Source organism: Oryzias latipes, chromosome 15, assembly GCF_053564925.1.
Source record: "Oryzias latipes strain Hd-rR chromosome 15, Olatipes_Hd-rR_3.1".
NCBI classification, from domain to species: Eukaryota; Metazoa; Chordata; class Actinopteri; order Beloniformes; family Adrianichthyidae; genus Oryzias; species Oryzias latipes.
Genome location: NC_136251.1, coordinates 5,501,712 through 5,516,053, shown reverse-complemented (window position 1 = coordinate 5,516,053; position 14,342 = coordinate 5,501,712). Strand labels below are relative to the sequence as shown.

At 40.4% G+C, this 14,342-nt stretch overlaps 1 protein-coding gene across 1 annotated transcript; it reads right to left on the bottom strand.

The window, feature by feature from the left end:
• Window positions 1–9,468: 9,468 nt before the first annotated feature.
• Window positions 9,469–12,356, bottom strand: tlx1 (T cell leukemia homeobox 1). The gene is made up of 3 exons (XM_004076909.5): window positions 11,769–12,356; window positions 10,547–10,784; window positions 9,469–9,815 (listed from the first exon to the last, which is right to left on the bottom strand). Exons 1-3 carry the CDS (start codon window positions 12,193–12,195, stop codon window positions 9,605–9,607), a joined length of 876 nt encoding a protein of 291 aa, XP_004076957.1. The 5' UTR covers window positions 12,196–12,356; the 3' UTR covers window positions 9,469–9,604.
• Between the last annotated feature and the right edge of the window lie 1,986 nt (window positions 12,357–14,342).

The window sequence follows — 14,342 nt, the reverse complement described above, 5'->3', positions numbered from 1 at the left end:
GAGCATTTAAAAAAAGACACACATAGGGCTTACTATTATTATTGTTTGGTCTTATGTGTGTTTGATAACAATTGTTTATTGTGCAACTGAATGTGAATTTCTGTAAATTAAAAAAATGTGCAATAAAGTTGAAGGAAAAAAATAACAATTTTGAGACAGAGAAAATATGATGTCACCTTTTGGACGTGAGAGTTTGGGTCAGAACTCTTTTGTTCAATAAAAACGTAAGACTTAATGATGTTGATAGACAGAAAAAAACGCCAAAAGGGGCATGAGGAAGAGCAGGTCAAGTTTAAGGAGTGCAGACATATTCTTCCAGTCATTTTTTTAGTCTGGGACCCATTCAGAATAAATGTATAACACCAGATCCTGCACTGCTGCAATTGTCCCACATTCACTTGTGGGTAAAATGAAAATTGTCCCTTTGAATCATGTGCAATGTACACTATTTTTTACCCTTGTGCTATCCTAGGCACTTTAACATTGGGAAATGCTATCAAAGGAATCGAGGACTTCTCTGGAGTCTCTGGATTAGAAAAGAACCTTAACAAATCTGTCCTGTTTACACTTAAAGATTGTGATTCACCAGAAATCAACGGTATTCCAATTAAAGCTTCCCTTACATGTGGTGAAGAAGCTGAGCGTGGAGCAACCAGGCGAGGTAAGTAACTAGGTCACTTTGAATACAACGTCATTAGGAGCAACGAACTGGCGATGAATGCTGGGACCAGATCTCCTTATGAAGGCTGATGAAGTGAGTGTCCACAGCTGTTTCCAATCAGAGAGCAGAGCAGAGAGGGGAGGGGGAGGAGAGACTGTCAGAGGCACCATGACACATATCTTGGTATAATTATTGATAAAAATGATACAAATTGCAATTGTGTTAATTTTAAACCAATAACTGAACAAATTGTCAAAAGATATAATATGTGGCTAATGAGAGATCTTTCTCTGAACGGTAGAATTCTGTTGTCTAAAGCTGAGGGAATCTCAAGATCTGTCTAAGGCTAGGTTCACACTGCAGGGCTTAATGCTCAATTCTGATTTTTGAAAAAAATTGATTTTTTTGCAAGGCTGTTCACATTTCAAATTAAATGTGAACTGACCGTGAAATGACCCAGAAGTGACCCGCATGCGCAGAAGAGTACTCAACGGTGAACGACATCACTCGTTGTTTGCAGAAGTAGCTAACGTTAACAATGGATGTCAACGACAGTGTTGTCAAAGCAGAGCCCTTTTTGTATTGTTACATTTATTTTCACAAAGGAGCCAGCACAATTACAATCTTCTCATTTTAAGAAGGCAATGGAGCCAGGATCGTCTGTACCCACTGTTGTGGGATGGGGATGTGAATGTGCTGGGGCTGCTCGCGTGTGTGAGAGAGAGGAGAGAGAGCGTGCAGCGCAGCAGGGAGTGAGAGGGGCAGCGGAAGTGTGTTGGGGCGCGCATTCATGTTGTGTGTTACAGAGGAAGGACAACGGTACTAAAAGAAGGTTTCCCCCAGAATAAATGCTATTGACTCTTTATTAACCCGCTCTGGAGAATCTGAGGGTCCGAACGGGGAAGTGAACCCCGCAGGAGGATTCGCCTTCGGTCCCCCGCGCTTCTGACCAATGTCGGAAAGGGGAAAAAGTAATCACAGGAAAAGTTCAACACCACGCTTGGCCATTTCGCTGGAAATTACTTTCAAAAACCCGGTTGCGATTAGAGCCGTTGAGTTTGGCCTGAATAAAGCTGTCACCCCAAATCTTAATCCAATCGGTGACCTCGCTTCCCTTCCACTGACTGGTCTCAGCAGCATCGTCCGCCATGGTTGATGTTTATGTTCTCGTTCCCGCCTACTTCCACGCAGAATGATGACGTTTGTAGCGTGTCGATGACCTACGGGTCGGATTCATGTGGCCTGGTCGTTCAGACGGAGGTTGCATTTGAAAAGATCGGATCTGTGTCGTTCAGACTGTCATGAAAAGATTAGATACAAGGGGCATAGGGGCAAAAAAAAAAACGGAATTGGGTCGTTTCAGCCTGCGGTGTGAACGTAGCCAAATCTTCTCTGTCTTTAGAAATGCCTAAAAACATTTGTAACCTATTAAGCAAAACATTATTTGATTTTATTTGGAGGAAAAAATGGCAATAGTGTTAGATACCATTCCAACCATTCTACTTTACTGTTTAAAGGGAATCGTAACACCAATCAATTAAGAACCCAGACAATCTTTTTGGCCGATGTGGATATTTGTTATAATTCAGTTTCCAATAAACAAATAAGATATCTTTTACATACCACAACCTTACCTGCTGGGAGATTTTATTGGGACTCCAAATTTGTGGACATAATCTGGTCTTATGTTTGGACTATTAGTAATAAATACTGTTTAAATAACAAAATTAAAGAGGTGTCCTTCAAAACATTGCATTGTATAAATCCTGCCCAAAAAAACTTTGAGAAGATTTGTTGTTGACATGGAACTAACTTGTACATTCTGTGGGACTCATAAGGAAACAATGTAATGTATTGTGGACTGCACACATACAAATATGTTTTGGATGGAAGTGGGAAATTATATAGGAAATATAACAAACAAAACTGTAACATTTTTGGATAGAGAAATCATTCTGGGGCACCTTAATGACAATGTAGACTAAGATTGTATCTTTATTACACAGTTGTTTTTATTGTTAGCAAAATTCCATATTCATAAAGCCAAATGATCGAACTCCAAACCTAAATTCCAGCATTTTTTGATTGAAATCAATCAGTACTGTGACATTATCAAGCAACTGCAAAACCAAAAGGCAATTCAAACTAATTTAATTTTTGAAAGATTTACTAAACCCCAAAGGTTTTTGAATTGACGATTTTTCTCTCATGTATATGTATTTATATACATGCATAATTTTGTTGTCTTTTTTTCCAGCAATGTACACATTTCAGTAACCCCTGAGACATTCACTATGTTGTTGTGTTATGTTATTTGTCAATAAAGTCTGAAAATAAATTAAAAAATAAAAAATAAAAATAAAACGTGCAGAGAAAAGCTGTTTCACCTGTTTTGCCCCCCCCCCCCACACACACACAGTGGCGGAATTGCGCATTTTGGTTATTTAAAAAAAGATCATAACTCGCCACAGGAATGGACTACAAATGTGTTTTTTTTAAACATCGTTATCATTTTTACTCTTCATGAGTGGGCCGGATTAAACCATCTGGGGTGGTATGTTTGACAGCCCGGGTTTAGAGACTCTGATGCAGAGCTGGAGATGGTAGAGATGAAGATGCCTTTTATCCAACTTGGATTTGAAACTCAGCTAAAATGTTCTTTGTCTGCTCTGCTCAGAGCCTTGTTACTCTTTGTATCACTCCCCAGCCATCACTCCATCAGATTCCATCAGGCACTGTTGTAGCCTGCTGGGTAAATGTCTTTTTTGTCTGTCCATTTCTCAGGATCTTCAATCATCATCCCACAACCACGTCTTTGTCAAATGGAAGAAGAGGCGCTGCAGCTGCAATATTTATGTTGTTACATAATCTTTAGAATGATGCATTTCATTAATGCAACAATACTTTCTGTAATTAACGGAGAATTCTTAGAACCTTGACAGGAAATCAAAGCTCGCTCTTTTCTATCAGTGAGCGTCGTTCTCGCAGACGTCCTAAAGAGCTGAAGTGGGGATGGTGCCCAGAAACCTGCAGCCACATTCTTCTGAAGCTGATCTCACGCAACGTCTGGCCACAGTCGCTCACCTCTGTCATCAAGGAGCTCCTTCACAGACTGGACTGTGTTCCTGTTCTTCATGCAGAAGTTTTACAGAAACTGCATCAAGCCCAACAGTCACTGCAGAAACAGGCCGAACTTCCCAGACCAATGGTAAAAGTCTGTTCAATCTCAAATCATGATAAATGGTGCATGCTGAGTCTGAGTGTGACGGTGTGGCACCGTCAGATGCCGAGGGGGGGGGCCACACCGTGTTTATTGGTTGTGTAATAATGTGTTTTGTTATTTATTGTTATTTATGATTTCCACCTGTGGTGCCGCCTGGCTGGGTATTGAGAGCGACGCCCCGTGGGCGTGGCATCCCACTTTAAGGTGAGCACTGCAGGTGGCGAAAAGAAGGGAATGACAGAGTGTGCTGTGTGCTGCATGGCCCTGCGTGCAGCAACTGTGTCGGCAATAAAGACCAATCCTCCTCACCTTGGCTCCTCTGCATCTTTTCTCGGCGGGACCCCGTCACACTGAGTTACCATTCTAGTGACTGCAGGTGACAGTCAGACAAGAACTCTGCATTAGGTGCAGCATTAATGGGAAGAGTCCAATTGCTTTGTGTAAAAAAATTAACATTTTGGTTTAAAGCCTCAAATGTGTTTTCAAGTCCAAGTTCAGAACTCGAACCTGTGGGTCCAACAGAGGTGTAATGAGCTGAAAATAAAATGATATTGACATTCATAGAATTTATATATGACTGTATAATTAAATACATAAATTCTGTCATAACTACAAAAATGAAACACATAGTTGAGTCAACATTTGAAAATATTTTTTAAAACTTTGCCGTTATGCAAAAAAGTCTGATAAACAATAACTTACAATAAAACATTTAAGTTCATACTACAACAGTGAAACTGGGATTTGATGTTAGGTGGCACTAAAACCTTTTTAAGTCACTTTCTGTTTTCTTCCTATGTTCATTATGATCAGACCTTTGACTGTATATGAGGACTGGACTGAGTGACCCCTCCCTCCTGGTGTCCAAACAGGAAGTACCTGCTGGTTCCAAAAAGCCAAAATCTCATAGACTTTGAGAAATAAACAGCTGTAACTCAGTCATTCTGTTGGTCAGAAGAACCATTCTGGATCTGATACCTTTCTTTAGACATATTCTTGATAATATTCATTTTTTTCATGACATTTTTTCTGTAGTTCAAATTGTTCAAGTTATTGACTGACCAATCAGATACTTTCATAAATCTATGTTTTGCCCACTGGCCCCCACATCCAGCATTCAAAACGTTTGGTTGACAGATTCTCCCGAGCCTGCTTACAGGGGTGTGGCCTTCCAACAAGCTCATTCCTGATTGGTGAGAGTGGTTGCTATTGGAACCTAGACTCAGACTTGGACTAATCCCTGCTTGTTGATGTCGTCTAGCTCCAACATGGCGGTGTCCATTTGGTGAAAAAATGGCAACTGAATGGACTTGATTTGGTTGGAGAGGGAAATAAAACCACTATGGATGACATCACACTCGTTCCAGTTCTCTGATGCACCATTCCCCTTTTTCTCTGTTGTCTATTGTCCTCCTTGTGTTCGTCCAATCACTGAGATGCGTGTTTGCTGCTGGCTGGGTGTTCTTCTTGTCTGTGTTTTTGAACCCAGGTTCAGGCTGCTGCAGCCGCCTGTCTACTACCTTGAAGCCCATAGTAAGCATGAGTGAGCTTTAACAGCTGGTAAACGTCAGCTAACTTCCACAGGAGGAAAGTAACCCTTGTTCTGGTGACCATTAGATCTCTGGTGTCTGTGTGAAGCTGAGAAACTCTTGGAGACTTCATCAGGTCAGTGGTAAAACTTGTGAGTGGATGTTGAAACCCTTTACATTCCTTTTCAAGTATTTAGAAAGCTGAACTGGACAATGTCACTCCACACAAACACACACTCTGTCAGGCAGCAAAACACCACCAAACATCTGACTATACTCTACATCGGGAATCCAGCACATTTCTGTAGCTGCTTCACTGTTGCTTGAATCAGGTCTCTAACCTATGTGTTTGTGTTGGACTGTGTGGTGGACCGAGCAAAGACAGCAAAAAATTGTATCAAAAAATGTACTTTTTTTTCAAAACATGTAGAGGGGCTAAATAAGGGGGCTGGTTTAGCTCGTGCTGGGTTGCGGCGCCTTCCGTCCGTGAAACCAGGGTTCGATTTCGGGCTGCTCCCTGTTCCCTTCTCTGCTGCTGTGCCAGTCCCAAGCCCGGTTGGATTGAGAGGGTTGCGTCAGGAAAGGCATCCTGCGTAAAACATTGCCAAGTTAACCATGAGACTCATCCTCGTGGGAGGGTTGTTTCGCTGTGGCGACCCCTGATGGGAGAAGCCGAAAGTGAAAGAAGAAGTAGATGGGCTAAATAAATGGCCCTTAATAGAGGTCAAAGTACCAAAAATGAACTCAAGCTTTAAATGTAACAGAGGACAGCTGAACAGTCAAACAAACTTACTTAAACTGAAAACACAAGGGAACATATATAGTGGCTGATCAAACCAACTAGACACACAAGGGGGAACTGAAAACTACTAAGACAAAATACAGCAAACAAACTAAACTAATGTCCATCCTTTGATAAATTAACATAAACAAATGACTGAAAATAAAGCACATCAAAATAGAAACTAAAGTAAAACAACACAAAAGAGTTTCTTCTCCACTGGGACGATGGTTCAGTCAATATGAGGCCTCTGCTGACTGGCATGCATTGTTGTGTCAGGCCTGACTTGATGGTTCCAGCAGCAGATGGCAGCAGCAGCAACAATGGGAACTAACTAATGGTAACTCAAAGCGTAGCATCAAATTAATGAAGCAAATTAACAAAGTAAACTGAGATGTCTTCATACATTTATGTTCAAACGTGTTTGTGTTTAGTTTAAAAAAAAAAGAAGTCATCTAAAAATATATGACAAATGTAAAGTGAATAATATGTCGGGTGTAGGGCAGGAGGTTAATGTGCTGATGGGGTGGCAGCGTAGGCAGCCATCACAGACTAGAGGTCAGTGTTCTGCTGCTTTAGATTTTGTCATCACAGTCAGACAAGAAATTACCAAACCAAAGTCAATTGTAAGTCAAATATTAAAATCAAACAACAAATGTAAACAATGTGGAAAGTTAGACACACTCTGATGAAAACGATATTTTCCTTTTTCTGATATAAATATACATATATATACAAAGAAAAGTAAGATAAAAATGTAATTTCTGTGTAATTCTTGTGCGCTGGAATCTGGATCTAAACTGTACGGCTGGATAGCTCTGATATTGATGGACAGTTTTGTTGCACCAGTAACATTAGCTTGGGGTTGTGAGGGGCGGTAAGCTATAGCGGGAGAGAGTGTGTAAACAAAGAGCTCTCAGTAATGGGGAAAAAAATAAAGGCGGGCTTCCTCCACGCCAACAGTCACAGCCCACAACTCATAGGAGAATTTCTGATGAACTCCTGCCGCTCTGCAGAAACTATGTCCTGGAAAACAACACCGTTTTTTACATTTTGGCTAAAAACAGTATCATCACAATTAAAGACCACTGGACACACTCTGAAAATAGATCAAAAGAGGATCAGAGTGGCACTTTAAGGAGTGAACTCAGAGGTAGAGTCAAAAATTCAAGCAATAACTAGAGCTCTTTGTTTGTAAAACATCTTACGCTGAAGTTTGTCCCTCTTTAATTCAGAACACATGCAGCTGTCAAAGGTCTCATGGTAGCAGGATTTATTTAAGACTTCATGTACTCTAAGGGAAATTGTAACAATACATTTGGGATATTTTTTGGTCTGAATTTTTACTCTGCTCCAAAATCTGTAACAACCCTAAGATCGTAACCCTTGTGCTATCATTGGTAGTTGGGTCATCTAGACCCACTAGACAGTGCTCTGAACCTTTTTTCTTCAATGATTTGTGATCTTCACTGGTGTCCATGGATTACATGAAATCTTTCCACCTTTATCCACCTTTGTCATGGTAGGGAGAACACGTCAATGGAAGGGGGGGGTCATCTAAGATAGCACAAGGGTTAAACAATGAGTGTCGGCAACAACAAGCAAAAATGCTTCTCCATTTTCGTTTTTAGCACTTTTGAACAAGTTAGGTTTTTAAAAGAACAAAAATAAACAACACTTTAAAAATAGCTATTTATTTTACAAGCAACAGATCATAATAACTTCTGATTAATAGGACATTTACAAAATAAAAAAAGGTTTGCTACTGATCTAAAAAAGGTGAAAAGGTGTATTGATAAATAACCAGAAAAAGAAAATTATTTGATGTTTCTTTTCAACAAAACAGAATCTCAAGAGTAAACAGAGAGCAATCCAAGTCTAAATGTTTCAAATATTTCCCTTTGATTTGTTTTTTCCAAAAGAAATATTTCACTGATGTCTGTCTCTGAAGTTATAAGTCTTTTTCAACAGTGCACTTTAAAAAAAAAAAACAAGAAAACATGCAAATATTGTATAATGAAGAAGAATATCTGTATTTCTTCTTCTTCCTCTGCTCTTACATTAGGCAGAGTCGGAATGAGAAGGTGTAGATGCCAGGATGTTGGACTACATTTTGCATTTGTGTTATTGAGTTTTTGTCAAATTTGCTCCTTTGTGTGAACAATCCAGATCATGTCTCAGTCATCCACTGAGACTTGTGTTAAACCTTATGTTGTCTTCAGACCTTTCTCTCATCAGTGTAAAAAAATTAAAGAAGTAAGCTTTGCTTGTTGACTTTATGACCATCAAAAAACTGCCATCTCTGAGGGTTCTTGGTTTCAAACCGAACATTGGTGATGCCGCTAAGTTGAATCGTTGCTTGTGTGTTTATGTCGCAGAGTCAAACTTTTGTGTTGTGCGAAGCTCCAGAATGATTCGTTAATTTTGGTTTTATTACATCACACCAGGCTTATTATAAGTCAACTGGAAGGTTTCTCTTCATATTAGTGCATTGGAACAAGGATTTTCCTATTTTGCGTTTGTTATTTTTTAATACACAAATCAAATATCAAACCAAACTAAACCGTGACCAAAAAATCAAGGTTTGAACCGAATTGAGAAGAAAGCATCTCATCCCTAGCATGAATAAAAGGTCCATGCACACTCACAGACAGTCTGAACTGTTTATTGTCTGCAGCCCTCTCATTAATCACTCCAGCCTGAGTGTCAGTCTTTTTATTAAATGTTGTGGTATCGACTCGCCAGCACCTGACCTTCTTTCCACATTTGTCAGCTCAAAGCACTGCCTCTCACACACAAGCACAATGGGGCAGCTGACAGTGGAAATCTGCCACTGCGTGGTCCAAACGTCGGCTTTATTGCTCCTGGTTATCGTTCAGGTGACAGAGAAAAACTGCTGTAAACGTTTTACAAAAGATAAGAACATAATTTGACTTGAGTTGTACTCAATAATGCTGCTTTCTTTCTATTTACACTCTGTTGGAGTTAAATGTAGAGTTTTTTCTTAAGACTGCTGTGTGTTACTTTGATCATATCTTGATGGAAGAAGAATCAAGTGCTTTGTTATTCTGCATTTCAGTGACACGTTGGAGGAGAAAGACTCTTCTCTGACTATTAAAACTGTCTTTGTGCCTTCACTAAATGCTGGAAAGTATAGCAATATAGCAGCAGCTGCTCGTCTTGGCGCCTTCAGAATCTGGAGGAGAATCTTCTTTAGATGCTGGTCCCCATTTAATAAGAAAAATGCTGAGAAGCCCCATCAGCAGAAGTCTGACAGCAAATGCTGATAGTGACAGCTGTTCCGGCTCTGACCGTTGGAGAGTCCCGGAGCCTTTTTTCCTGCCAGCGTCTGAGCCACTGAACAGTCTCTGCGGCAGCATGGCGGTCAGCGTCAGTGCTCATGCTGGGCTCTACTCGCAGGCTGACACACTGCTGATTTTTGTGGTGCTCTCGGTCCACGGCTGGAGGTTCTGCAGAGCAAATAAAGAGCTGTTTTGCAGGCACAGTGGATCTGGAGTCACCGGCTGGTTGATGGTTTTTTGGAAGGCCTCCTGCTGCAGCTGCATCAGAATCCTGTTGGCCTGCTGCCGCTCTGCCTCTCGCTCCTCTGCGGTCTGCCGCCTGCATGACCGGGAAATGAATCTGCATGTTTAACATATTCTCCGTGGTCAGAAAGACACAGAGATGCACAAAAACACAAGGTGCAGATTCTGCTTATGGGTCAGTGGTATGACAACCCAAATCATTCAATTAAGTCAAGTATAGTTTTTACTTAGGTGACAGAACAAAACATGAAAAATTATGCTTTGTTTTTCTAGAACGTCACAGTTTCTGGTGATGAATTGTGGCTTTTGCAGCTTTTTACTAGGACTGTTTGGATGAAATCCAAAGCTTTCTGGACTGTTTCTTTGTATTTTTCTTTGACACATATGGATTTGGTTAAAATGTCATTTAATGTAATCTAATATATAATTTATATATATTGTATATTATAATATATATAATAAGGACATTATTAATTATATGTATATATATATATATATATATATATATATATATATATATATATATATATATATATATATATATATATATATATATATATATATATATATATATATATATATATATATATATATATATATATATAAACGTTTATATTGCTCAAACATCTAAAATGTGAATATTTCAGCTTTCAAATGTGTTTGCATTTTATTTTTGTATTTACTTCTATCGAATACCCCGCAGAGGCCCTGCCGTGGATTCCTGCACGAGCACGTTTTAAATGGACGTATTATCCGTCTGTTTGCTATAAAAATATTCCAAAGATGAAGTGTTCTAAAGCACCTGACCTCCACTTGGTGCGCCTGTTCTGGAACCAGGTCTTGACCTGCGCGTCGGTCATCTTCAGGGCCTTGGCCAGCGCCGCGCGCTCTGCGGACGCCAGGTACTTCTGCCGGTGGAAGCGCTTCTCCAGCTCGCAGATCTGCAGCCGACTGAACGACGTCCGGGGCTTCTTTCTCTTAGGAGGAGTTCGGTTTTGGTAGGGGTGACCTATACGGCGTGTTACAGTGAGGGGTGAGAGGGACACTGCACGGGACGGAACGGAACGAAACAGACAAGAGAAATGTTCAAATAGTAAATGAGCGCAGATATCAGAAGGAGCAAAATACACGACAGACAAGACAGAGAGACAGTTTTCAGTAAATATGAGAGTTTATAATATCCAATGAACGTTTTTCCGTTTTAAAGCCTGTGTGGCGCAGATTTCACAAAGAAAAACAAATCCTGCTTTATACGCTAAATCAAATTATTTTCTAGTCGAACTCAACGTTTTCTTATTGTGTTTTATTAACAATTTTCATAAGGGGCTGTGGAGAGTGATCTTCCTCTGATTGAAGATCGGTGGTTCGGTTCTCACTTTGCTTGCTCATGTCTGTCGAACTAAGTGTCCTTGCGCAATAATCCTATGTGAATGCCAGCGTCGGGGAATATGAATGCGCGTGAAGAGGATTATGACTCTTTTTTTGGAGAACAAGACCTGAAACTCTACCTAAGTGTATGATACAGTTTCGGTACCAAACGAGACTGGGGGCTGGAAGGCAGCAGTGGACCGACAGGAGAGACTGCAGCTCCAAACCCCCCAAAAACATTTAAACAGCTGTGGGTGCAAATTTAGAGCTATTTAGGAATGGTGGTGTTGCAGCACATAATCAGATTATCACTTGTTAATTGAAAGAATAACTTGCTTCATAATCATTGAAGCGAAATGTTAAGAATTATTTGATTTATCATTTTAATTGGTTTTCTTATTTTTCTTTTGTGTGTGTGTGTGTGTAGGAGGGGGTAATCAATAATGCTATAACAAATAATATAATAATGCTTCAATTTTGTTTAGAAAATTAATCTTTTTTAGTTTTTATGTTTTAGACAATTCTTTTTTTAAAGAAGCTATTAATGAAATAATTTTTTGATTTATTTATCGGCCTACACAAAATGTATGTGCATATATAAAATAATAATAATGACAATAATCGTTATTATTATTATTGTTATTATTATTGGTATGCATACCAGTGAATCTGTCCTTGGTGTATCGCCGGTTGCTCTCCATCCACGGGAACGTGAGCGCGTTCAGGTTGTTCATTGGCGGCGCGCCGGAATTCCCGCCGCTCAGAGGCCGGTGCGCGGGGACGCGAATGACCCCGGAGGAGTTCATGTTAGTTCCGTTAACGTTTATGTTCATGTGATAGCCTCCTCCAAAGGAGGGGACCCCGCACGAGCCGCTGCTTCCGTTGTATCCGCTGTTTGCGCACGCATAGTTCCCTCCGCCGCCGCCGCCAGTGTTGTACGGAGGGTGTCCGTAGTCCGGTTCATGGATCCTGGCGCCCAGCATGCAGCTCTGCTCCACGGTGCTGAGGATCTGATCGATGCCAAAGCTAATGGGCTCCACGTGCGCGTGCTGCTGCAGATGCGCCCCCAGCATCCCGAGGTGATCCATGGTCTGTCCGCGAGGCGAGCCCCCGGTCTCGCCGGAGAGCTAGAGGATGCTCCTTCTCGACTCTCCGGTCTGGCCTCGTTCTGCTCGTTCAGCGCTCGTTATGTGGAGAGCGCACAAGCGTGCGTGTGCAAGGGAGTGAAAGTGGGCCCGCACACCCCGCACGCCTCTTCCCTCATGTTTCCCTCCCCTCCCAGGTCACACACGGACTTCCACAAATCTAACTGCTGCATTTATTAAACATTAGCAGCATTCTAGGCACTATTTGCGCGCGCGCATAGCGAGGCCTTAAAGGGTTCCGAGAGGTCTGAAAGAACGCAGACTTTCTTGTGTTTCACCAATTGCGCGCGCGTGCGCATCTATTCATTCTCGAATGGTTCTTTGACTGCCTCCTAAGCGTGAAAAATAGTCATTATGGTGACCCGGCCTTCGTTCTGAGCGGTTAAACTCTCAGGCAATATTTTCTTATTTTATTATAACATTTTCATGTTGGAGAAATAAAAGTAATTTTAGATTTTATATCCTTCATGGAGCAAAACATTTCATTGAACCTCCAACAGCGGGTGGATGGGAAAACAAGTTTGAGGTAAAATATGGAAAAAAAACAACAAACAGGTAAAACTCATCCTTTTTTTAAATTAATAATGCAGAGTACTAAAATGTTATATTTTACTTCAGGTTTTACAACTTTTTATTAACCAAGTGGGTTAAAATAGGGAAGAGAAAACAGACCGGCATGAGAGAGAAGAAACAAAAGATTGATGTCGCTTGTCGCTGAAACCCCGCATCAACAGAAGTCTGACTTAGTACTTTAGTAGATGTACTAAATATTATTCAGTATTGACGATAATAACGGAAACAAAAATAAAAACAACAAACAAGAATAAAGAAGACAAAACCGCACAAAGCTAAAGCAGCGAAAAGAAAACAGCCCGAGTAGAAAACACAAGAAGCATTAATATGAATATTGTTACAGTTGTCCAGGGTGTGTATTTATATATATATATATATATATATATATATATATATATATATATATATATATATATATATATATATATATATATATATATATATATATATATATATATATATATATATATATATATATATATATATATATATACACACACACACAGTAATACATTGGTTATTTTGGAGCCTAACGAATTATTGCAGTCCACCCAAACGATATAATATGTATCAATGATAAATTATTGTCATTTAATGGGCAGCTCTGCTCATTTATTGTTTCTGACTTGCTTGCATTAATATTTCATTCAGAGACAACGCGCTTCCTCCGCTGGTTACCATGGCAACAGCAGGAATGGGATTTCTCTGCTCTTTGATTTCTCTGATGTGGCTGGGCCCTCTTTACCCCATGAGGTCACGTGATCCCAGACCCACGCCACGCTGACTGACAGCCCATGCTGGAACATCTGCATGGATGGAGGTTCTGACTGTAAACATCAGTCTCTGGGGCAGTGGCCGCTCACGCGCGCCGGACCGGTCAAGGCGCAAGCGCACTAATTTGAACAATTATCCCGACATCAAAAAAATAAGCAGGGAGAATCCGCCGGGACTTCATTACGTACGGGGAACTTAAATATTAATGTTTGATATGAATTGTAAAGCGAATTCTCTTTGGCCAGAGTGAAAAGCTGCACGCCACGCTGCACCTCTGCTAGGGGCAATAAATTAACATCAGAAATGTTTGTGCTGCTAATTTACTACAACAGCCCCCCAATGCATGAGCACATGCTGCTGCATTTGCATGCTCAAATAGTGAAGATGTCCACTATTTTTTTTTACACCCAATCATTAAGTATGTTGCTTTTATTTAGAGTATTATTGGGGAAAAAGCTTTTTTTTTCAGCAGAGTTTGATCAGACTGCAGATCTGCAAATCATGAAGTGAACATTGTCATTTGAGGAGCTCAAACGTTGGCGTTGGAAACAAAAGGACTTCCCTCTATGTTTCACTTCATCCTTCTCAGCAGCTGCACCAAAGCGTCTGTAATAAACTCTGGAACCACAAGATGAAAACGACTCAGTTGCTGCTTTTCAACTTAGTCCAACAGTGATTTAACTCATGGTCCTCTGCCTGCATGAGAAGAACTGGTTTGTACTCCATGCTTCCATCAGAACTGA

Excerpts from the sequence above, each read along its gene's own strand:
- tlx1 (XM_004076909.5), bottom strand. The coding sequence starts at position 12,195 with ATGGATCACCTCGGGATGCTGGGGGCGCATCTGCAGCAGCACGCGCAC. Across the intron at positions 10,785-11,768 it reads CACCAAGGACAGATTCACTG|TGTCCCTCTCACCCCTCACT; the intron begins GTATGCATACCA and ends CGTCCCGTGCAG. Across the intron at positions 9,816-10,546 it reads AACAGGCGCACCAAGTGGAG|GCGGCAGACCGCAGAGGAGC; the intron begins GTCAGGTGCTTT and ends CCGGTCATGCAG.